Raw genomic sequence first — 22,904 nt, forward strand, 5'->3', positions numbered from 1 at the left:
TGCCTGCCGCCCCATGTGTGTGTATGTGTTGTCCTATGCTCCCAGTGAGCTAATTAAGGGCATCTCTGCTGTTTTACTGAGCTCATTAAATCTGAGAGAGTGTCCTCCTGGGATAGAGACCTAACACACACACACAAAGCCCTTCTGTGGAGCTGCACCTCAGAGCATGACCCTTACAACAGCCATTTGATGTCCTCTTCCCTCAGAGAAAAAAGGCATGTTTAAGGGGGCCATAGTAAGGATCCTGTCATTAAACATAGTTCTCCTCTAGGTCTAGTCTGAACACATCTGGTCAGCTCTCCTCTAGGTCTAGTCAGAACACATCTGGTCAGCTCTCCTCTAGGTCTAGTCTGAACACATCTGGTCAGCTCTCCTCTAGGTCTAGTCTGAACACATCTGGTCAGTTCTCCTCTAGGTCTAGTCTGAACACATCTGGTCAGCTCTCCTCTAGGTCTAGTCTGAACACATCTGGTCAGCTCTCCTCTAGGTCTAGTCTGAACACGTCTGGTCAGCTCTCCTCTAGGTCTAGTCTGAACACATCTGGTCAGCTCTCCTCTAGGTCTAGTCTGAACACATCTGGTCAGCTCTCCTCTAGTTCTAGTCTGAACACATCTGGTCAGCTCTCCTCTAGGTCTAGTCTGAACACATCTGGTCAGCTCTCCTCTAGGTCTAGTCTGAACACATCTGGTCAGCTCTCCTCTAGGTCTAGTCTGAACACATCTGGTCAGCTCTCCACTAGGTCTAGTCTGAACACATCTGGTCAGCTCTCCTCTAGGTCTAGTCTGAACACATCTGGTCAGCTCTCCTCTAGGTCTAGTCTGAACACATCTGGTCAGCTCTCCTCTAGGTCTAGTCTGAACACATCTGGTCAGCTCTCCTCTAGGTCTAGTCTGAACACATCTGGTCAGCTCTCCTCTAGGTCTAGTCTGAACACATCTGGTCAGCTCTCCTCTAGGTCTAGTCTGAACACATCTGGTCAGCTCTCCTCTAGGTCTAGTCTGAACACATCTGGTCAGCTCTCCTCTAGGTCTAGTCTGAACACGTCTGGTCAGCTCTCCTCTAGGTCTAGTCGGGGAACACGTCTGGTCAGCTCTCCTCTAGGTCTAGTCGGGGAACACGTCTGGTCAGCTCTCCTCTAGGTCTAGTCGGGGAACACATCTGGTCAGCTCTCCTCTAGGTCTAGTCGGGGAACACATCTGGTCAGCTCTCCTCTAGGTCTAGTCGGGGAACACATCTGGTCAGCTCTCCTCTAGGTCTAGTCGGGGAACACATCTGGTCAGCTCTCCTCTAGGTCTAGTCTGAACACGTCTGGTCAGCTCTCCTCTAGGTCTAGTCTGAACACGTCTGGTCAGCTCTCCTCTAGGTCTAGTCTGAACACGTCTGGTCAGCTCTCCTCTAGGTCTAGTCAGAACACATCTGGTCAGCTCTCCTCTAGGTCTAGTCTGAACACGTCTGGTCAGCTCTCCTCTAGGTCTAGTCTGAACACGTCTGGTCAGCTCTCCTCTAGGTCTAGTCTGAACACGTCTGGTCAGCTCTCCTCTAGGTCTAGTCTGAACACGTCTGGTCAGCTCTCCTCTAGGTCTAGTCAGAACACGTCTGGTCAGCTCTCCTCTAGGTCTAGTCTGAACACATCTGGTCAGCTCTCCTCTAGGTCTAGTCTGAACACATCTGGTCAGCTCTCCTCTAGGTCTAGTCTGAACACATCTGGTCAGCTCTCCTCTAGGTCTAGTCGGGGAACACATCTGGTCAGCTCTCCTCTAGGTCTAGTCAGAACACATCTGGTCAGCTCTCCTCTAGGTCTAGTCTGAACACATCTGGTCAGCTCTCCTCTAGGTCTAGTCGGGGAACACATCTGGTCAGCTCTCCTCTAGGTCTAGTCTGAACACGTCTGGTCAGCTCTCCTCTAGGTCTAGTCTGAACACATCTGGTCAGCTCTCCTCTAGGTCTAGTCAGAACACATCTGGTCAGCTCTCCTCTAGGTCTAGTCAGAACACATCTGGTCAGCTCTCCTCTAGGTCTAGTCAGAACACATCTGGTCAGCTCTCCTCTAGGTCTAGTCAGAACACATCTGGTCAGCTCTCCTCTAGGTCTAGTCAGAACACATCTGGTCAGCTCTCCTCTAGGTCTAGTCGGGGAACACATCTGGTCAGCTCTCCTCTAGGTCTAGTCGGGGAACACATCTGGTCAGCTCTCCTCTAGGTCTAGTCGGGGAACACATCTGGTCAGCTCTCCTCTAGGTCTAGTCGGGGAACACATCTGGTCAGCTCTCCTCTAGGTCTAGTCTGAACACGTCTGGTCAGCTCTCCTCTAGGTCTAGTCTGAACACATCTGGTCAGCTCTCCTCTAGGTCTAGTCGGGGAACACGTCTGGTCAGCTCTCCTCTAGGTCTAGTCGGGGAACACGTCTGGTCAGCTCTCCTCTAGGTCTAGTCGGGGAACACGTCTGGTCAGCTCTCCTCTAGGTCTAGTCGGGGAACACGTCTGGTCAGCTCTCCTCTAGGTCTAGTCGGGGAACACGTCTGGTCAGCTCTCCTCTAGGTCTAGTCTGAACACATCTGGTCAGCTCTCCTCTAGGTCTAGTCGGGGAACACATCTGGTCTGCTCTCCTCTAGGTCTAGTCTGAACACATCTGGTCAGCTCTCCTCTAGGTCTAGTCGGGGAACACATCTGGTCTGCTCTCCTCTAGGTCTAGTCGGGGAACACATCTGGTCTGCTCTCCTCTAGGTCTAGTCTGAACACATCTGGTCAGCTCTCCTCTAGGTCTAGTCTGAACACATCTGGTCAGCTCTCCTCTAGGTCTAGTCTGAACACGTCTGGTCAGCTCTCCTCTAGGTCTAGTCTGAACACATCTGGTCAGCTCTCCTCTAGGTCTAGTCTGAACACATCTGGTCAGCTCTCCTCTAGGTCTAGTCTGAACACATCTGGTCAGCTCTCCTCTAGGTCTAGTCTGAACACATCTGGTCAGCTCTCCTCTAGGTCTAGTCTGAACACATCTGGTCAGCTCTCCTCTAGGTCTAGTCTGAACACATCTGGTCAGCTCTCCACTAGGTCTAGTCTGAACACATCTGGTCAGCTCTCCTCTAGGTCTAGTCTGAACACATCTGGTCAGCTCTCCTCTAGGTCTAGTCTGAACACATCTGGTCAGCTCTCCTCTAGGTCTAGTCTGAACACATCTGGTCAGCTCTCCTCTAGGTCTAGTCTGAACACATCTGGTCAGCTCTCCTCTAGGTCTAGTCTGAACACATCTGGTCAGCTCTCCTCTAGGTCTAGTCTGAACACATCTGGTCAGCTCTCCTCTAGGTCTAGTCTGAACACATCTGGTCAGCTCTCCTCTAGGTCTAGTCTGAACACGTCTGGTCAGCTCTCCTCTAGGTCTAGTCGGGGAACACGTCTGGTCAGCTCTCCTCTAGGTCTAGTCGGGGAACACGTCTGGTCAGCTCTCCTCTAGGTCTAGTCGGGGAACACGTCTGGTCAGCTCTCCTCTAGGTCTAGTCGGGGAACACGTCTGGTCAGCTCTCCTCTAGGTCTAGTCGGGGAACACGTCTGGTCAGCTCTCCTCTAGGTCTAGTCGGGGAACACATCTGGTCAGCTCTCCTCTAGGTCTAGTCGGGGAACACATCTGGTCAGCTCTCCTCTAGGTCTAGTCGGGGAACACATCTGGTCAGCTCTCCTCTAGGTCTAGTCTGAACACGTCTGGTCAGCTCTCCTCTAGGTCTAGTCTGAACACGTCTGGTCAGCTCTCCTCTAGGTCTAGTCTGAACACGTCTGGTCAGCTCTCCTCTAGGTCTAGTCAGAACACGTCTGGTCAGCTCTCCTCTAGGTCTAGTCAGAACACATCTGGTCAGCTCTCCTCTAGGTCTAGTCTGAACACATCTGGTCAGCTCTCCTCTAGGTCTAGTCGGGGAACACATCTGGTCAGCTCTCCTCTAGGTCTAGTCAGAACACATCTGGTCAGCTCTCCTCTAGGTCTAGTCTGAACACATCTGGTCAGCTCTCCTCTAGGTCTAGTCGGGGAACACATCTGGTCAGCTCTCCTCTAGGTCTAGTCTGAACACGTCTGGTCAGCTCTCCTCTAGGTCTAGTCTGAACACGTCTGGTCAGCTCTCCTCTAGGTCTAGTCTGAACACGTCTGGTCAGCTCTCCTCTAGGTCTAGACTGAACACGTCTGGTCAGCTCTCCTCTAGGTCTAGTCAGAACACATCTGGTCAGCTCTCCTCTAGGTCTAGTCTGAACACATCTGGTCAGCTCTCCTCTAGGTCTAGTCTGAACACATCTGGTCAGCTCTCCTCTAGGTCTAGTCTGAACACATCTGGTCAGCTCTCCTCTAGGTCTAGTCGGGGAACACATCTGGTCAGCTCTCCTCTAGGTCTAGTCAGAACACATCTGGTCAGCTCTCCTCTAGGTCTAGTCTGAACACATCTGGTCAGCTCTCCTCTAGGTCTAGTCGGGGAACACATCTGGTCAGCTCTCCTCTAGGTCTAGTCGGGGAACACATCTGGTCAGCTCTCCTCTAGGTCTAGTCGGGGAACACATCTGGTCAGCTCTCCTCTAGGTCTAGTCTGAACACGTCTGGTCAGCTCTCCTCTAGGTCTAGTCTGAACACATCTGGTCAGCTCTCCTCTAGGTCTAGTCGGGGAACACGTCTGGTCAGCTCTCCTCTAGGTCTAGTCGGGGAACACGTCTGGTCAGCTCTCCTCTAGGTCTAGTCGGGGAACACGTCTGGTCAGCTCTCCTCTAGGTCTAGTCGGGGAACACGTCTGGTCAGCTCTCCTCTAGGTCTAGTCGGGGAACACGTCTGGTCAGCTCTCCTCTAGGTCTAGTCGGGGAACACGTCTGGTCAGCTCTCCTCTAGGTCTAGTCGGGGAACACATCTGGTCAGCTCTCCTCTAGGTCTAGTCTGAACACATCTGGTCAGCTCTCCTCTAGGTCTAGTCGGGGAACACATCTGGTCTGCTCTCCTCTAGGTCTAGTCTGAACACATCTGGTCTGCTCTCCTCTAGGTCTAGTCGGGGAACACATCTGGTCTGCTCTCCTCTAGGTCTAGTCTGAACACGTCTGGTCAGCTCTCCTCTAGGTCTAGTCTGAACACATCTGGTCAGCTCTCCTCTAGGTCTAGTCTGAACACATCTGGTCAGCTCTCCTCTAGGTCTAGTCTGAACACATCTGGTCAGCTCTCCTCTAGGTCTAGTCTGAACACGTCTGGTCAGCTCTCCTCTAGGTCTAGTCTGAACACATCTGGTCAGTTCTCCTCTAGGTCTAGTCTGAACACATCTGGTCAGCTCTCCTCTAGGTCTAGTCTGAACACATCTGGTCAGCTCTCCTCTAGGTCTAGTCTGAACACATCTGGTCAGCTCTCCTCTAGGTCTAGTCTGAACACATCTGGTCAGCTCTCCTCTAGGTCTAGTCTGAACACATCTGGTCAGCTCTCCTCTAGGTCTAGTCTGAACACGTCTGGTCAGCTCTCCTCTAGGTCTAGTCTGAACACATCTGGTCAGCTCTCCTCTAGGTCTAGTCTGAACACATCTGGTCAGCTCACCTCTAGGTCTAGTCTGAACACATCTAGCATTAAATTAATAACACGATTTTACGTGTATGTTGAAAGCAATATCTTTGTGTCAAGTTGATTATTGAAGCGTAGATAGACAGTGAGATTTCAATAGAAAGCTAATTGTTGTGTGTTTTGAAGCGTAGGCTTGTATGTGATGTGATGTGCTGGCCTAAGCTGTCAGATAACACTAAAGACACATCCCACAGCAGTACTTCAAAGCTCATTGTTCAAACCTGTTTCTATCTGCATAAAGAAGCATTGCTTCAGAGAAACTATTTCTGAGAGCACTGGGCCTCCCTCAACAACATCTGTTGATTTCCTCTGAGGTTTCACCTTGCTGCTCTTTCCACATCAAGTGATTGAAGTGTGTGTTTAGGTCCTCAGATCATGCATAGTTAAGTGACCCAGCATGGAAGCCTTTCAAGAAACAACCCCCTTATTTCACATTAGAAAGGTCTGTGAAGTGGGGCTCTCCACTGCAGTAATGGTTAGCCGCTCAAGTGTCAACCAGATGCCAACCACACACACAACCACACACACAACCACACACACAACCACACACACAACCACACACACACACACACACACACACACACACACACACACACACACACACACACACACACACACACACACACACACACACACACACACACACACACACACACACACACACACACACACGCAGAGAGCGAGATGTTTATTTTCCCTCCACAGTCTGGTCTAGCCATCTCTTCCATTGTACACTTAGCCTACACTGGCTCCCTCTACCCTTTTCACATATCACCTGTCGTCCCATATAGCCTACTGTGTTTGTGTAGCGAAGTGAAATTGGACTAAATTCCACCTCCATGGCCTTGTCACTGTAGAGGAGGAGGAGGAAGATGAGGCATATGAATGGTGTTGACTTTGGCAGAGCTACCAGCTTAGCTCACTTCCATGGAGTGGTTAAGAGGCAGAAAGGCATGGGTGGCATCCAGCTTCTATAGGGCCTATTCCTCATCGTCTGGAATGTGGCACCAGACTAGGGCCCTATTCCCTTTATAGTGCACTACTTTAGACCAGGGAGCTATGTAGGGAATAGGGTGCCATTTGGGACACTGGCTATGAGGTAGGCCATACCCCTCATAACCCTGAAAGCTGGTGGCATGTTTTGATTCAATAGCAACCCTTTAAGCTCCAAAGCCACACTGTGTGGCCTCTCCTCCTCCTCAGCCCCCAGGCTCTAATCAGAGAGGGGCTGTGGCCCCTGTCTCCGCGTCCCGGCTGGGTCCCCTCCCTGTCCTTCCGGTATGCAGTATCTCTCTGATCCACAACCCAGAGATCAGACCCTGCACTCCCACCAGTCGACGCCTCCATGCTCAAAGCAATAAGCTCAACAACAGGACCCAAACCCACAGCCACCCACACCTCCAGTGGTCAAGAGCAACTTCCTCCCTGATTGGGTAATGGGGTCACGGGTCGCACAGGAAGTATGTGAAAGTACAGTGTGCTCTATGAAATGCATTGTAAGCGTTGTTAGGAGTTGGAACATGGCACTTCCTGCTTTGGACTGATTGGCTCCTGTTATTAACAACTTAATTCCGTACACTTTCAGTATAGCCTAGCTATGAATCTAAACCGCTCATGGTGTAGTAACTAAGGAGTTGAGGTTGGAAACAGTCACAATGTTGCCTGACCATCTCAGTTACTATAGAACTAACAATACAGCCTTAACACAATGCAGTGCTGATTAACACAGTCATTTATGTACGTGTGTGAATGGGTAGGGCTCTTGATTAACATACATATGATGTCATAGCCATTAGAGGTTTCATGTGATTTCAGTATCATGGCCTCTGCCTTCCTTACATAGCCTGGCTCTAGTCCACAACCAGCACCATTGTGATTGGCTAAAAATAGCCTGGAAGTGAAAATGCCTAGCAGTACAGTAGCAACTGTTAATGGGGTTGGGTTAGGTGGAGGACTGAGGCTGTGTCCCAAATGGCACCCTGTTCCCTACATGGCCCTATGGGTCCTGGTCTGAAGTAGTGCACTGGATAGGGTGCCCTTTGGGATGTATGCCGACTGTAACCCGGCTTAGATGTCCTCATCTGGCCCCCCCCACCCCAACCTTCACATTCCTGCCCAGCCAAACTCAGCTGTGGTTCGTCTTCAACTCCAGCACGCACCCACTCACTCCCCCAGGCCTGTTAGCTTCCTGTATCGGCCTGGCGTATCGAGCCCTAGAATCCAGATAATTAATAAGCTAGTTTAAATTGGACTAAATCTATATTTGACCTAAACTCAACCTTGTGTCCTGATGACTTTCTCCTTGGTCTAATGAGCGTTAGTGAATGAATGAATTACATTTTATTTTCGTGTCAAATCGCCAGTTGGAAACCCGTCCCTTATGAGATGAATTGTCACATAAACAAACATTACAATACTTTGCTGTGATAATTCTTCTTCCGGTGTTCTCTGCAGTGCACATCACATCAAGAGTGAAGAAAATACAAATCAATCCATAATAAATAGTAAATAAGGTTATCCACACACTACTTATATCACTAGAGCAGTAAACGATATACATCTAGAAAAATTCAAGCGAAGACATTTGAACCTAGTGTAGCACAAAGAGAAGATTAGTGATAGTTCACCTCACTGTTCACACAGGACAGGAGCCAGTAGGAGAGAGAAGATTAGTGATAGTTCACCTCACTGTTCACACAGGACAGGAGCCAGTAGGTGAGAGAAGATTAGTGATAGTTCACCTCACTGTTCACACAGGACAGGAGCCAGTAGGAGAGAGAAGATTAGTGATAGTTCACCTCACTGTTCACACAGGACAGGAGCCAGTAGGAGAGAGAAGATTAGTGATAGTTCACCTCACTGTTCACACAGGACAGGAGCCAGTAGGTGAGAGAAGATTAGTGATAGTTCACCTCACTGTTCACACAGGACAGGAGCCAGTAGGAGAGAGAAGATTAGTGGTAGTTCACCTCACTGTTCACACAGGACAGGAGCCAGTAGGTGAGAGAAGATTAGTGATAGTTCACCTCACTGTTCACACAGGACAGGAGCCAGTAGGAGAGAGAAGATTAGTGATAGTTCACCTCACTGTTCACACAGGACAGGAGCCAGTAGGAGAGAGAAGATTAGTGATAGTTCACCTCACTGTTCACACAGGACAGGAGCCAGTAGGAGAGAGAAGATTAGTGATAGTTCATCTCACTGTTCACACAGGACAGGAGCCAGTAGGAGAGAGACGATTAGTGATAGTTCACCTCACTGTTCACACAGGACAGGAGCCAGTAGGAGAGAGACGATTAGTGATAGTTCACCTCACTGTTCACACAGGACAGGAGCCAGTAGGAGAGAGAAGATTAGTGATAGTTCACCTCACTGTTCACACAGGACAGGAGCCAGCAGGTGAGAGAAGATTAGTGATAGTTCACCTCACTGTTCACACAGGACAGGAGCCAGTAGGAGAGAGAAGATTAGTGATAGTTCACCTCACTGTTCACACAGTACAGGAGCCAGCAGGTGAGAGAAGATTAGTGATAGTTCACCTCACTGTTCACACAGGACAGGAGCCAGCAGGTGAGAGAAGATTAGTGATAGTTCACCTCACTGTTCACACAGGACAGGAGCCAGCAGGAGAGAGAAGATTAGTGATAGTTCACCTCACTGTTCACACAGGACAGGAGCCAGCAGGAGAGAGAAGATTAGTGATAGTTCACCTCACTGTTCACACAGGACAGGAGCCAGTAGGAGAGAGAAGATTAGTGATAGTTCACCTCACTGTTCACACAGGACAGGAGCCAGCAGGAGAGAGAAGATTAGTGATAGTTCACCTCACTGTTCACACAGGACAGGAGCCAGCAGGTGAGATGATTACACAGATCCACAAAGATCTTTTTTTTATTTTTTTTTATAAACTCCCATATCTACTGGGTGAAATACCAGTGTGCATCACAGCAGTAAGATTTGTGATCTGTTGCTTTGTCAATGTTTACATGTTTCCCATGCCAATAAAGCCCTTGAATTGAGAGAGAGAGAAAAGGGGAGCAAGATAAGAGAGGGAGTATGGGAGAAAGGGAAAATAGAGTGACAGGTCTGTGTTAGTTTCCTAAAGGCCTGACAGTGACTCACCTCTTATAGCAGCAGACTCAGAGACTGAGGCCCTGGGAAAAGGACTGTAGCTGGAAGCTAAACTACTCTGCACGGCACTGTCCCATGCTGTCTGAGACAGCTCAAAGTATGCAGTGGAGAGCTGTCAGGGTGTGGTAACCAAGGGCTAGTGAGTGGACCATGTTGGAATGTCCATAATGATCTGGACTGCATGTATTCTCTGCTCTCATTTTGGTCTGTAGAAGGTCACAATTCTAAACAGGCCACTTTTCCACTTTTCTCTCCTTCTGCATGTTTTATGATGAGAACCTTTTCCAGGTGTCACCCTGGGGCAATGGGGTGGACTGTTTTTCATCTTAATGACAGTTCAACAGTGTCTTCTCTTGGTGTTTTCCCTCCGTTATTTACATCTTTCCTTGTCAGTGCATGTTTCAATTTGTGATTTATCGTGACGGGAAAGATTACAGGTTTATGGCCTTCTTTTATTTAGCTCTTGTTATCCAAATGTTGATGTTGGATTGAATTAATTTTAGATAAGCTAGACCAATCCTCCTCTGATCAAATCATTAGACTGCACTAGGTCTGAACTTGACATCAGCAGTATATTTGCTGTTTGGTCTGTGTGAGCCATTGAAGACTCGGTGTGGGTCAGCAGTTCTCAAGGTTTTAACACCTTGTTCCCCTCACACCTGTTCCAAGCCCTAGAGCCTCAACTCCTCTCCTTTACTGGGCTTTGAATGGCTCTGGGGCCAGGCTAGCCAATAAGAAGGCTTGTGTGCTGACAGGAGACCTGGGTCTATGTGTTAACACAATGAAGTGTGTGTTGTTCACACCAGAGTGTTCTCTTCTCCCTTAGCAGGGCTATTGAACGAGCATGTAGACGTGAGCTCTGGGCTCATCAGGAAATAGTTTCTAAACCCAGACCCATTTTCCAAGGAACTACTGATGTTCCTAATCTCTGAAGAGCTCGTACTGTTCATTTGTTCCAGTTCTCTAGTTGATGAACATGTTCACTACTTGTTGATCATGTTGTATTAGATTGCACTGACTGAAATTCCTTGTGGATAAGAGCATCTGCTAAATGACCAAAATGAAGTGTTATTGGCTCCTGTGTCTGATGTTGTGTTGTTTTCCAGGTGTACCGGCAGGACTGTGAGACGTTTGGCATGGTAGTGAAGATGCTGGTTGCTAAGGACGCCAATCTGGAGAAGCAGCTGCAGACTCCACTCCGAGAGAACCTGGGAGAGATCAGGGAGCGTTGCCTTGACGACCTCAAGCACTTCATCTCCGATCTGGATCAGGTGATTGAGGTCGTACGACAACCGGAACCCTCCATCTGAGACAAACAGCCAATCGCGTCCCATCTTACTGTAAGGGAGCCAATCAGGTCCAGTCTTTTTGTTGGGCCTCCAGTTTGTGCATACAGTGAGGGCAGGACTCCCAGGGGTCTGCCATGTGTTAAGACTATGGATATCTTGAGCGGTATTGGCCCCATGTTTTCCCATCTTTCTGGGTTTCAGGCCGGACGTGCACCAGGTGACCAATATGTACTGATAATGTCCAGCAGTAATTAGTCAATGTTGTCAGAAACAGTGTTAAAGTCCTGTTCAGCTACTTCCTCACCACCCCATGAGGGTATTGGTTCTACAATGTCCTTAACTAGTAGAACTGCTATTTAAATTTGGCTAATAGTTCATCTGGGATTTACTGATTTTAAAACTGTTGTTAACCAGTGTAACCATAGGGAACGGTCATCAGTGTTTTTTACTGAACTGGTAATCTAATGATGATGTGTGACGTGTTATAGGTCCGTATCCACTGGTACCACAGACAATGTTCTGCTACTACAGTACCAGTCAAAAGTTTGGACACACCTACTAATTCAAGGGTTTTTCTTTATTTTGACTATTTTCTACATTGTAGAATAATAGTGAAGACATCAAAACTATGAAATAACACATATGGAATCATGTAGCAACCAAGAAAGTGTTAAACAAATAAAAATATATTTGAGATTCTTCAAAGTAGCCACCCTTTGCCTTGATGACATCTTTGCACACTCTTGGCATTCTCTTCACCTGGAATGCTTTTCCAACAGTCTTGAAGGAGTTCCCACATATGCTGATCACTTGTTGGCTGCTTTTCCTTCACTCTGCGGTCGTACTCATCCCAAACCATCTCAATTGGGTAGAGGCCAGGTCATCTGACGCAGCACTGCATCACTTTCCTTCTTGGTCAGATAGTCTTACACAGCCTGGAGGTGTGTTGGGTCATTGTCCTGTTGAAAAACAAATGATAGTCCCACTAAGCGCAAACCAGATGTTTTAAAAGTTATCCTAGATCAGGATTCATTGTTTGAATGGTAAGATGCCAATCATTTGATTCGCTGCAGAATGCTGTGGTAGCCATGCTGGTTTAGTGTGCCTTGAATTCTAAATAAATCAGACAGTGTCACCAGCAAAGCCCCCCCACACCATCACACCTCCTCCATGTTTCACGGTGGGAACCACACATGTGGAGATCATCCGTTCACCTACTCTGCGTCTCACGATGACACAGCAGTTGGAGGCAAAAAGCTAAAATTTGGACTCATCAGACCAAAGGACAGATTTCCACCAGTCTAATGTCCATTGCTCGTGTTTTTTTGACACAAGCAAGTCTCTTCTTATTACTGGCGTCCTTTAGTAGTGGTTTCTTTGCAGCAATTTGACCATAAAGGCCTGATTTCACGCAGTCTCTAAACAGTTCATGTTGAGATGTGTCTGATACTTGAACTCTGAAGCATTTATTTGGTCTGCAATTTCTGAGGCTGGTAACTAATTAATTTATCCTCTGCAGCAGAGGTACCTCTGGGTCTTCCTTTCCTGTGGTGGTCTTCGTGAGAGCCAGTTTCATCATAGTGCTTGATGGTTTTTGCGACTGCACTTGAAGAAACTTTAAAAGTTCTTGCCGTTTTCCGGATTGACTGACCTTCATGACTTAAAGTCATTTCTCTTTGCTTATTTGAGCTCTTCTCGCCATAGTATGGAATTGGTATTTTACCAAATAGGGCTATCTTCTGTATACCAACCCTACCTTGTCACAACACAAATTATTGGCTCAAATGCATTAAGGAAAGAAATTACACAAATGTACTTTTAACAAAGGCACATCTGTTAATTGAAATGCATTCCAGGTGAATGCACACCTCATGAAGCTGGTTGAGAGAATGCCAAGCGTGTGCAAAGAGGTCATCAAGGCAAAGGTTGGCTACTTTGAAGAATTGCAAATATAAATATATATTTTGTTTAACACTTTTTTGGTTACTACATGATTTCATATGTGTTATTTCATAGTTTTGATGTCTTCGCTATTATTCTACAATGTAGAAAATAGCAAAAATATTTGTGTACTTGTGTAAAGTCTTGTATGGTCTGAGAATATACACGTTCTCTCTTTTCTTTTGTATGGGAAATGTGTTCATCTGACTGTTCTACTTCAGCCAGTATGGCACTGGCCTGCTATGTGATTACATGTAGTGTTTCCTGACAGGATGTTGTATTCACCACCAGTGCTCATTTTCTCTGGGGGGAGAAGAAGACTTTCTAAACATCAGATGCTCAACTCAACTTTCTATATGTGGAACTGACACGTCTTTGATGATTAAATGATTTTTGACTATAACAATAATAAAGATGTTTTTTATTATGTAAATGGCCTAGTAGACTATGTAGTATCTACCATTCACATATCAGGTTTGGTGCCATCCGATGGTACTTTGTGGGTCAGTGTTTGGTTTAGGTGCACTGCTTGAACACCAAGTTATTTGCATTGTATATTTTAATATTTACTTTGTCCAAAAATGCTATCAAATCATTTATTCTAGTATATACGAGAAACTGAAACATTTTCTGAAACGTTGGGTAAGAATATTTATTAAACGTTTTTTACATCACAACAGTTAAGTATTCATGGTATAATAACCTGCGCTGTATAAAGGGCATGTATGGAGAAGACCTCTGTAATGTAAATGAATCTCGACAGGATGGTTTTACATTGTATTTCACACCCTGAGGGACAAGCGTGTTAGAGAATAAACATTGGAATACAGGAAGGACTCAGGGTATCACTTTACATTGATGTTGAGAGGTTTAAGAGCAACTTCATGTTAATTGTTAGCCTACCAGAAACTGTAAATTGTTACCAGAAACCAGATATTATGGCACTTTGATTTGAGTAAGCAGATGGTTTGTATCCTGGCAACAGTTGTTTTGTTTTTTGTAAAGCCTTGATTGATTGATTGACAAGTGATGCGTGCAAAATAGATCTGCTTGTTACTACGACAACAGCTTGTCCCGCCTCCCTACGCCAACTTTGTTTACATCAAAACCAGAAAAATCTTAGTTAAAACTCGGGGATATAAAAATACCAGTATTAACATTTTAACTTAATATATACATTCATATTTTGTACTATTAAATAATTATGTTGGTTAGTCTCTAGAAGTCTACTTTACTAACTATTCCTCTCCCTGTCAGCATTAACAATAGTGCATTAATTGCCATTTAATGCACACAATGGTATTGCTGGAATACTTTCAATGGTTCATCATACAATGTTGTAAAAAAAAAAAAAAAAGTGTTTTTTGGTGAATTTTATAAAAAGAAAAGGAGAAAATGTCTTCTTTTTTTTTTAGGTCTCCTGGCATGGTTTGAGTGTTAGACATGACCCATAATAAGAAGTCCAATAATATGGACAATGCTTTGTCCAGCAAGTCAAACTACAAAGAACTGGTCTCACCTGTCCACAAATGATTAGTGCTGGAAGTAAAACAGAGAATGTACATCTAGATTATGAAATGATGCAGTTCTTGCCTCTGTGACCCTTCTTTCTGGATTTAGTCCGTGAGTCGTTGGGCGACATGGCCGTAACGCGTGTTGGGAAGTCCTCGGTGTAGTATTGATACCTGCTAGGAACCCTGGGCTGGGGAATGAGCTGCCCCAGGAAGTAACCTTCCTCCTCAGAGTCTGAGGAAGAAGAGGAGCAGGTGGAGCACCAGTCTTCCTCGTCAGCGTACAGGCCACCTAGGAAGCGGTCGCGATCCCGGTCACCCCGAGCCTGGAGGGAGTAGTCCGAAGTGGTGTGGGGATAGGGTGGCGGCCTGTGAGCACCAGGGCCAGGTTGGTTGAAGAGGGCCGCATGGTGTTCCTGAAGGGAACTCAGACCATGTCCCTCGTAGGGCCTCTGCACCCGTTCCTTAGGCAGGAGGTTAAGAGCGTTGTCCGAGCGTGCTCTGCGGTTGTGGTGGCGGCCGTGGTGGTGCCGGCGTGGCCTTTCGGGGTCCTCGTGGTGGTACACCCTCCGACGCGTCCTCTCACTCTGAGGAGGCTGACGCACCGCCAGGTTCTGGTAAGACCCGTTATCCACCGTGTCCTCAGAGAACTTGACCATCTGCTGGCCAGGTGTCCGTGTGGACTGGGACCTGCTCCTCCTCAACACTGGCAGCTGAAGGTGAGGTGGTGGCACCTCCTGTTTAGGAGGGACGGGTGGGAGGGGCAAAGACATCGGCCCCTGTACCCTCTGCGCCCCCCTCCGCACCTCCTCTTCCTCCTGGTCTGCTGCCCCCTCCTGGTGATCCAGAGAGTTGGCGCTGCGGTGGAGCATGGAGGAGTTGAGGGTGCCCATGATGCTCATCTTCTCACAGTCTTCTGGGTCCAGCAGGTTGTGGAGGGAGTAGAGGATCTGACCCTCCTTACTGTCTCCATCCGCTGACGCACCTGGGAGGACAGGACAATATAAAGTTGTGTTACTCGAGAAAGAAGCAGGAAAACAAGAGTTCTTTACTGTAGCTATTTTGTTTCATGGCTTTTTATACTGTCTTTTCCAGTTCCATTTAAATCTCCATTATTATACTGAAATTAAGAACTACCTTTACCAGACTACTTTCACCAGAAGTTCACCAAACACTGTTTTACAGTGAACAAAGAAGCGCATGTGATATGAACTCTTACCAGTGATGTTAGAGAGGGCTAGAGAGTCCATGGAGTCTCCGACACTGTGCTCAGTCTTCCTCAGCTCGTCTGTGATGCACCCTAGAGAGTCTTCACACCACTGCCTGGGGTCCAGCATCCATAACCCTGCTCCCCCAGCGCTAACCCTCTGGTCCATCAGCCCCTGGTCCAGATCCAGATCATGGATCTTTCTGGCACTAGCAGGGCCCGGATGGCTTCCGTAAGCCGAATCCCCAAGCCCGTCTTGGGACTGGGCCCAGTACATCTCAGGCAGGTGCTTCTTACTGACCAGCCCATCCTGGGACTGGGCCCAGTACATCTCAGGCAGGTGACGGTGGCTCTGGTTCGTGGGACTGGTGGTGGTGGTGGAGATGGAGGCTGGTTTAGTCTCAGGCTTCAGCCAGGGTTCGGCTGACCTACTGGTGCTGGGTTCCTCTGAAGGCTGCGTCTGGAACACCCCGGCGCGGTCCCCGAACTTGAGCAGGAGCTGGGTCATGTAGTCCTCGTGTTCGGCCCACTCCTCTGGATCCTCCGGAGCGTCCTCTCGGTCCCTCCAGGTGTGCTCCTCAGTGATGCCCATGTGGGACAGCTTTTGCCCCACAATATCCATATCTCTGTCCCCTCTATATCTATCTCCATATAGACTAGGAGTCTTGTTATAGTCAGCCACTGCAACCGGGTTGAAGAGCTGGGACTGCCTCCACTGTTCAGCCACCGGATGGCTACTCTTGCCCATGTGGCTCTGGCGGGATTCCCGAGAGCCGGCGGACTGGAAGACCGAGTCGGAGGAGTCTGAGGCGTAGACGTCCTCTCCCAGGCTGCAGGCCTTGGAGCAGTAGATACGGCCCTGCTTGGGCAGGAAGGGACAGCCCAGCAGGGAGCTCTTACACTGGGCACAGCAGAAACACGTGTCTGTAGCGTGCCAGTGGACACCCTCGTAGGTCATTTGGGCGTGGTCCACTCCTGGTGGAGGCAAGAAGGGAGGGAGAGAGGAATGTAGGGAAGAGAGGGAGAGGTGGTGAATGTAGAGCAACATCTCTTAAAGGCTTCAGCAACAGGCTACACATTGTCAACAACTCTTTATTTATTCCAGTAATCAGGCGTAGATTGATCACATATGAACCAGAGATATTGACTCACCTATATTCTCCCCGCAGGCTTCACAGTACTCCGCGTACAGAGACTCAAAGCAGCCGCAGCAGTAGGGGCGGCCATCTTTCATGATGTATCGCTGACCGCCGAGCACCGTCTCACACTCGAAACAGGCAAAGTGCTTCATGTGCCAGTGACGCCCCTCGGCCTCCGTGCACTCGTCAGAAAAAATGATCTGAGGGGGGGAAATAAACAGACATGTTTAAATACTGTCTGCTACCTATAGAATAATTAGGAAACAGAAACACAAGATGAATTCAACTTCAGTTACTAATTGTGCAATAAGCATATTGGTCACATTGCCTCAGTAGGCAACTGTCTATCTCCAGTGTTTAATGAGCAGACTGACTAAAGCCTAACTACTGTACTGTATGTTGAAAAGAAGTCAGCCATTGGCTTGAAACAAACACTTCAATGTTTCATGTCTACAATGAGTTAACCTCATCACAGGTTATTGATCACACATACACACAGTGATCTCACCTCATCACAGGTTATTGATCACACACACACACAGTGATCTCACCTCATCACAGGTTATTGATCACACACACACACAGTGATCTCACCTCATCACAGGTTATTGATCACACATACACACAGTGATCTCATCACAGGTTATAGATCACACACACACACAGTGATCTCACCTCATCACAGGTTATTGATCACACACAGTGATCTCACCTCATCACAGGTTATTGATCACACATACACACAGTGATCTCACCTCATCACAGGTTATTGATCACACACACACACAGTGATCTCACCTCATCACAGGTTATTGATCACACACACACACAGTGATCTCATCACAGGTTATTGATCACACACACACACACAGTGATCTCACCTCATCACAGGTTATTGATCACACATACACACAGTGATCTCATCACAGGTTATAGATCACACACACACACAGTGATCTCACCTCATCACAGGCTGAGCATCGTGGTTTCAGCAGTTCAGCATGGTGCCGTCCACAGTGGATCTTTCCATCCTGGTGGAAGTAGATCAGGTCTACCAGCAGCTCCTGACACGTGGCGCATGCAAAGCATGCTGGGTGCCAGCACGGCCCCGGACCCGCCCGCGACGCAAAGATGGCCAACTCTCCTCCACTGATCCCCTCACCACACTGGGGATGAAACAACATCACATCATGTTCATATGGAGAACGATGGGGTATCGTTGAAGAAGCAGGGTATACATAGCCTGTTCCCAGATCTGTTTGTGCCAGTCATGTGACAATGATCCTAAGAGTTGGCAAGACAGCACAAACTGATCTGGGACCATGTGACATGCAAAAGATATGAACAAGGGTGTTGCTTAATTTATTGCTTAAGTTACCAGCAAAACAGAACGGATCCCGGAGTCATGTCAAGTGATGTTTCAGTCCACACAAAACACCAAGGAATGAGTAAATGGTTTTGGTGTTTGTGTCCTTGTGTCTGTGTTGTTTTGTTCTCTACATGTTTAAGTTAAACCAAACACAACACTATAGCCTCATCCCTCCAGATTGTATGATTCCAGAAAGCTCACCAGAGCATATCTGAACATACAGTCATCAGTCTTTAAATAACCACTGCCAGACCTGGGTTCAAATACTATTAGAAATCTTTCAAATACTGGAATTGCTTGCTTTAACCTGCCTAGAGTGACAGATGGGCAGTGGTCCCATTGCGCTAGGCTAGCTCAATCAAGCCAGGCTAAAGTATTTGAAATTATTTCAAATACTATTTGAACCCAGGTCTGAGCACTAGGGCCACAGGACACCACTCACAGCTGTTGTCCATTATTACCAAGCCACCATCGGCCTTGGAAACCGGGGTGTCGTGTGTCCCCTGAAGGTACGGCAATCAGAACTACAGCTATAGGCAAAGCCACGCCGCTTTGTGAGTCTCTCTCTCTCTGTCGCTCTCTCTCTCTGTCGCTCTCTCTCTGTCTCTCTCTCTCTCTCTCTCTCTCTCTCTCTCTCTCTCTCTCTCTCTCTCTCTCTCTCTGTCTATGTCTCTCTCTCTGTCTCTCTGTCTGTATGGGTGGTATTCCAACATGCCAGTACTCAGTCACTCAAACCAGCCATGCCTTTACAACATGCCAGTCACTAGTCTCATAGGATGTGGTCACTAGTCTCATAGGATGTGGTCACTAGTCTCATAGGATCTGGTCACTAGTCTCACAGGATGTGGTCACTAGTCTAATAGGATGTGGTCACTGGTCTCATAGGATGTGGTCACTAGTCTAATATGATGTGGTCACTAGTCTAATAAGATGTGGTCACTAGTCTAATATGATGTGGTCACTAGTCTAATATGATGTGGTCACTAGTCTAATATTATGTGGTCACTAGTCTCATAGGATGTGGTCACTAGTCTAATAGGATGTGGTCACTAGTCTAATATTATGTGGTCACTAGTCTCATAGGATGTGGTCACTAGTCTAATAGGATGTGGTCACTAGTCTAATAGGATGTGGTCACTAGTCTCACAGGATGTGGTCACTAGTCTCCTAGGATGTGGTCACTAGTCTAATAGGATGTGGTCACTAGTCTAATATGATGTGGTCACTAGTCTAATAGGATGTGGTCACTGGTCTCATAGGATGTGGTCACTAGTCTAATAGGATGTGGTCACTGGTCTCATAGGATGTGGTCACTAGTCTAATAGGATGTGGTCACTAGTCTAATATGATGTGGTCACTAGTCTAATATGATGTGGTCACTAGTCTCCTAGGATGTGGTCACTAGTCTAATATGATGTGGTCACTGGTCTCATAGGATGTGGTCACTAGTCTAATAGGATGTGGTCACTAGTCTAATAGGATGTGGTCACTAGTCTAATAGGATGTGGTCACTAGTCTCATAGGATGTGGTCACTAGTCTAATAGGATGTGGTCACTAGTCTCATAGGATGTGGTCACTAGTCTCATAGGATGTGGTCACTAGTCTAATAGGATGTGGTCACTAGTCTAATAGGATGTGGTCACTAGTCTAATAGGATGTGGTCACTAGTCTAATAGGATGTGGTCACTAGTCTCATAGGATGTGGTCACTAGTCTCATAGGATGTGGTCACTAGTCTAATAGGATGTGGTCACTAGTCTCATAGGATGTGGTCACTAGTCTAATAGGATGTGGTCACTAGTCTAATATGATGTGGTCACTAGTCTCACAGGATGTGGTCACTAGTCTAATAGGATGTGGTCACTAGTCTCACAGGATGTGGTCACTAGTCTCCTAGGATGTGGTCACTAGTCTAATAGGATGTGGTCACTAGTCTAATAGGATGTGGTCACTAGTCTAATAGGATGTGGTCACTGGTCTCATAGGATGTGGTCACTAGTCTAATAGGATGTGGTCACTGGTCTCATAGGATGTGGTCACTAGTCTAATAGGATGTGGTCACTAGTCTAATATGATGTGGTCACTAGTCTAATATGATGTGGTCACTAGTCTCATAGGATGTGGTCACTAGTCTAATAGGGTGTGGTCACTAGTCTCACAGGATGTGGTCACTAGTCTAATAGGATGTGGTCACTAGTCTAATATGATGTGGTCACTAGTCTCACAGGATGTGGTCACTAGTCTAATAGGATGTGGTTACTAGTCTCACAGGATGTGGTCACTAGTCTCCTAGGATGTGGTCACTAGTCTAATATGATGTGGTCACTAGTCTAATAGGATGTGGTCACTAGTCTAATAGGATGTGGTCACTAGTCTCATAGGATGTGGTCACTAGTCTCATAGGATGTGGTCACTGGTCTAATATGATGTGGTCACTAGTCTAATAGGATGTGGTCACTAGTCTAATATGATGTGGTCACTAGTCTAATAGGATGTGGTCACTGGTCTAATAGGATGTAGTCACTAGTCTAATAGGATGTGGTCACTAGTCCACAGTGATCAGAAAGGACTTGTGGTACGTGCCTTTTAAATTCGTTTTTAAGGCCCTTTAACATGCCAAACTATGATCATTAAATTTCAGGATTTGAAGCCTTTCAACAAGCCAAACTGTGATCAATTCTATCCATAAGCTTTGGCAATATAGACATGTGTTTCCCATGCCAAAAAAGCCCTTTGAATTGAATTGAGAGAGAGAGATAGAGAGAGAGAGGGAGGGAGAGAAAGAGAGAGAAAGAGAGAGAGAGAGAAAGAGAGAGAGAAGAGAGAGTGAGAGTTTATTGTACAGTATGTAGAGCACTGGGTTAATGGGTGCCTACTGACCAGTGGTACAGTTGAAATGAACGCAACACCCTGTTAACATTTAGTTTTGACTGCAGGAAATTGGTCCCATTCTTTTTTCTGGAATAACTTCCACGCTCGGGTTGAGCATGAGCTCCTAATGTCCACACTTCCTCCTCTCTGCTCCCTCTGAGTGGGTTAGTTGTTCCTGAGACAGACTCTGCCCTTGATTAAATCCTCACATTATCACTGGAGCTTTAGGCTTGCGTCCCAAATGGCACCCTATTCCCTACATAGTGCACTACTTCCCTATGGGCCCTGTTCAAAAGTAGTATCCTGAATAGGATGCCATTTTGGACGTGCATATAGAATAGAACAGAGCGAGGCCAAAGGGGGTCGGTAAGTCTTTAAATAAACAACTAGTGTACTGCCCTGTGTCGTTAGCTTGTCGTTTCCTGCTCTGCCTACAGGAAGAGCTTCAGGAGGGAGAAGCAGCTCTTTATAGGATTGCTGCTCTGCCTACAGGAAGAGCTTCAGGAGGGAGAAGCAGCTCTTTATAGGATTGCTGCTCTGCCTACAGGAAGAGCTTCAGAAGGGAGAAGCAGCTCTTTATAGGACTGACATGTAATGAAGAAGGGAGAGACATATTTACTGGCTTTAACGTCATTTCCCGAGGGATTTTCTTACTCGCCTCCCAGACTTGTATCGAAATGTTTTATAAGATGGCAATACAGTTTGTACTCGCAGTGTGGGTGGGTGCGCATGTGTGCGAACGTGTGTGTGTGTGTGTGTGTGTGTGTGTGTGTGTGTGTGTGTGTGTGTGTGTGTGTGTGTGTGTGTGTGTGTGTGTGTGTGTGTGTGTGTGTGTGTGTGTGTGTGTGTGTGTGTGTGTGTGTGTGTGTGTGTGTGAACGTACATGTTCACAGAGGGTGTGTTGCAGGGCTCGGGGGAGCATCCTGGGGGTTCCTCTCCCCAGAGCCTCTCTCTTTCTCTGGACACTGAACATGTGGAGCTCCCTCTTCTCCTCCTCACTGAGAGAGTGGCAGTACCGTACCTGGGAGGGAGGGAGGGAGGGAGATGGGAGAGATGGGAGAGAGATGGGGAGAGAGAGAGTGAGAGATGGGGAGAGAGAGATGGGGAGAAAGATATGTGGAGAAAGATATGGGGAGAGAGAGAGAGAGAGAGAGAGAGAGAGAGAGAGAGAGAGAGAGAGAGAGAGAGAGAGAGAGAGAGAGAGAGAGAGAGAGAGAGAGAGAGAGAGAGAGAGAGAGAGAGAGAGAGAGAGAGAGAGAGAAAACAACAACTCAGTTTTTACCCAACAGATAAAACCTTCACATTGAAAACCCTCCCTGCTTCCACCACAGATGTATTTGATGGTTATGTTATGGAAGACCACACGTTCTTCCCCTCGAGGCTCACCCCAGGGATGGCATGAATGTACACACATCAAGCCTGATGTTTAGAGCAGACAATTACCACACAGATAAATAAAAACGAGCGGAAGACTAACAACCAACAATGGACCATGTGGTTCCCTAACAACAGCAAACAGCGCTGGTACACAACGAGAGCCCTCGGAGCGCCGCTCTCTAAACGTTCTCTGGTGTGTGTGTGTGTGTGTGTGTGTGTGTGTGTGTGTGTGTGTGTGTGTGTGTGTGTGTGTGTGTGTGTGCGTGTGTGTGTGCGTGCGTGCGTGCGTGCGTGCGTGCGTGCGTGCGTGTGTGTGTGTGTGTTCCTGCGCCCGTGTGGCTGCATGTGTGCCCTACTTTAAGGAGGCCTTGTAAACCACAGCTATGCCTGGAATCTCCCCTTTCCCCTGCTGCAGTATGCCGCTCTGCTCTGAGCCTGGCAGCAAACATCATAAAGTCACTCAGTCAGACGCTTTATTGTTCCAAGGAACAAACGCCTGCCCACCTACAG

General features: G+C 47.3%; 2 protein-coding genes across 12 annotated transcripts in view; one reads left to right on the forward strand and one right to left on the reverse strand.

Annotated features, from left to right (window-relative positions):
- The window catches only part of pphln1 (periphilin 1), a 33,601-nt gene extending 20,248 nt beyond the window's left edge, over positions 1-13,353 (forward strand). For all 10 annotated transcript variants that reach the window (XM_071331959.1, XM_071331965.1, XM_071331962.1 and 7 more), the window contains exon 10: positions 10,797-13,353. In XM_071331959.1, coding sequence (XP_071188060.1) covers positions 10,797-11,000 — 204 coding nt within the window. In that variant the 3' untranslated portion in view covers positions 11,001-13,353. The remainder of the gene's footprint in view (positions 1-10,796) is intronic.
- Positions 13,354-13,558: 205 nt separating this feature from the next.
- prickle1b (prickle homolog 1b) overlaps positions 13,559-22,904 on the reverse strand; it is a 56,500-nt gene continuing 47,154 nt past the window's right edge. For both annotated transcript variants that reach the window (XM_071331954.1, XM_071331953.1), the window contains exons 4-8: positions 21,901-22,038; positions 17,740-17,943; positions 16,791-16,977; positions 15,651-16,613; positions 13,559-15,416 (exon numbers count right to left, since the gene is read on the reverse strand). In XM_071331954.1, coding sequence (XP_071188055.1) covers positions 14,491-15,416; positions 15,651-16,613; positions 16,791-16,977; positions 17,740-17,943; positions 21,901-22,038 — 2,418 coding nt within the window. In that variant the 3' untranslated portion in view covers positions 13,559-14,490. The remainder of the gene's footprint in view (positions 15,417-15,650; positions 16,614-16,790; positions 16,978-17,739; positions 17,944-21,900; positions 22,039-22,904) is intronic.

The sequence above is a fragment of the Salvelinus alpinus genome, chromosome 11, assembly GCF_045679555.1.
Source record: "Salvelinus alpinus chromosome 11, SLU_Salpinus.1, whole genome shotgun sequence".
Lineage (NCBI taxonomy): Eukaryota > Metazoa > Chordata > Actinopteri > Salmoniformes > Salmonidae > Salvelinus > Salvelinus alpinus.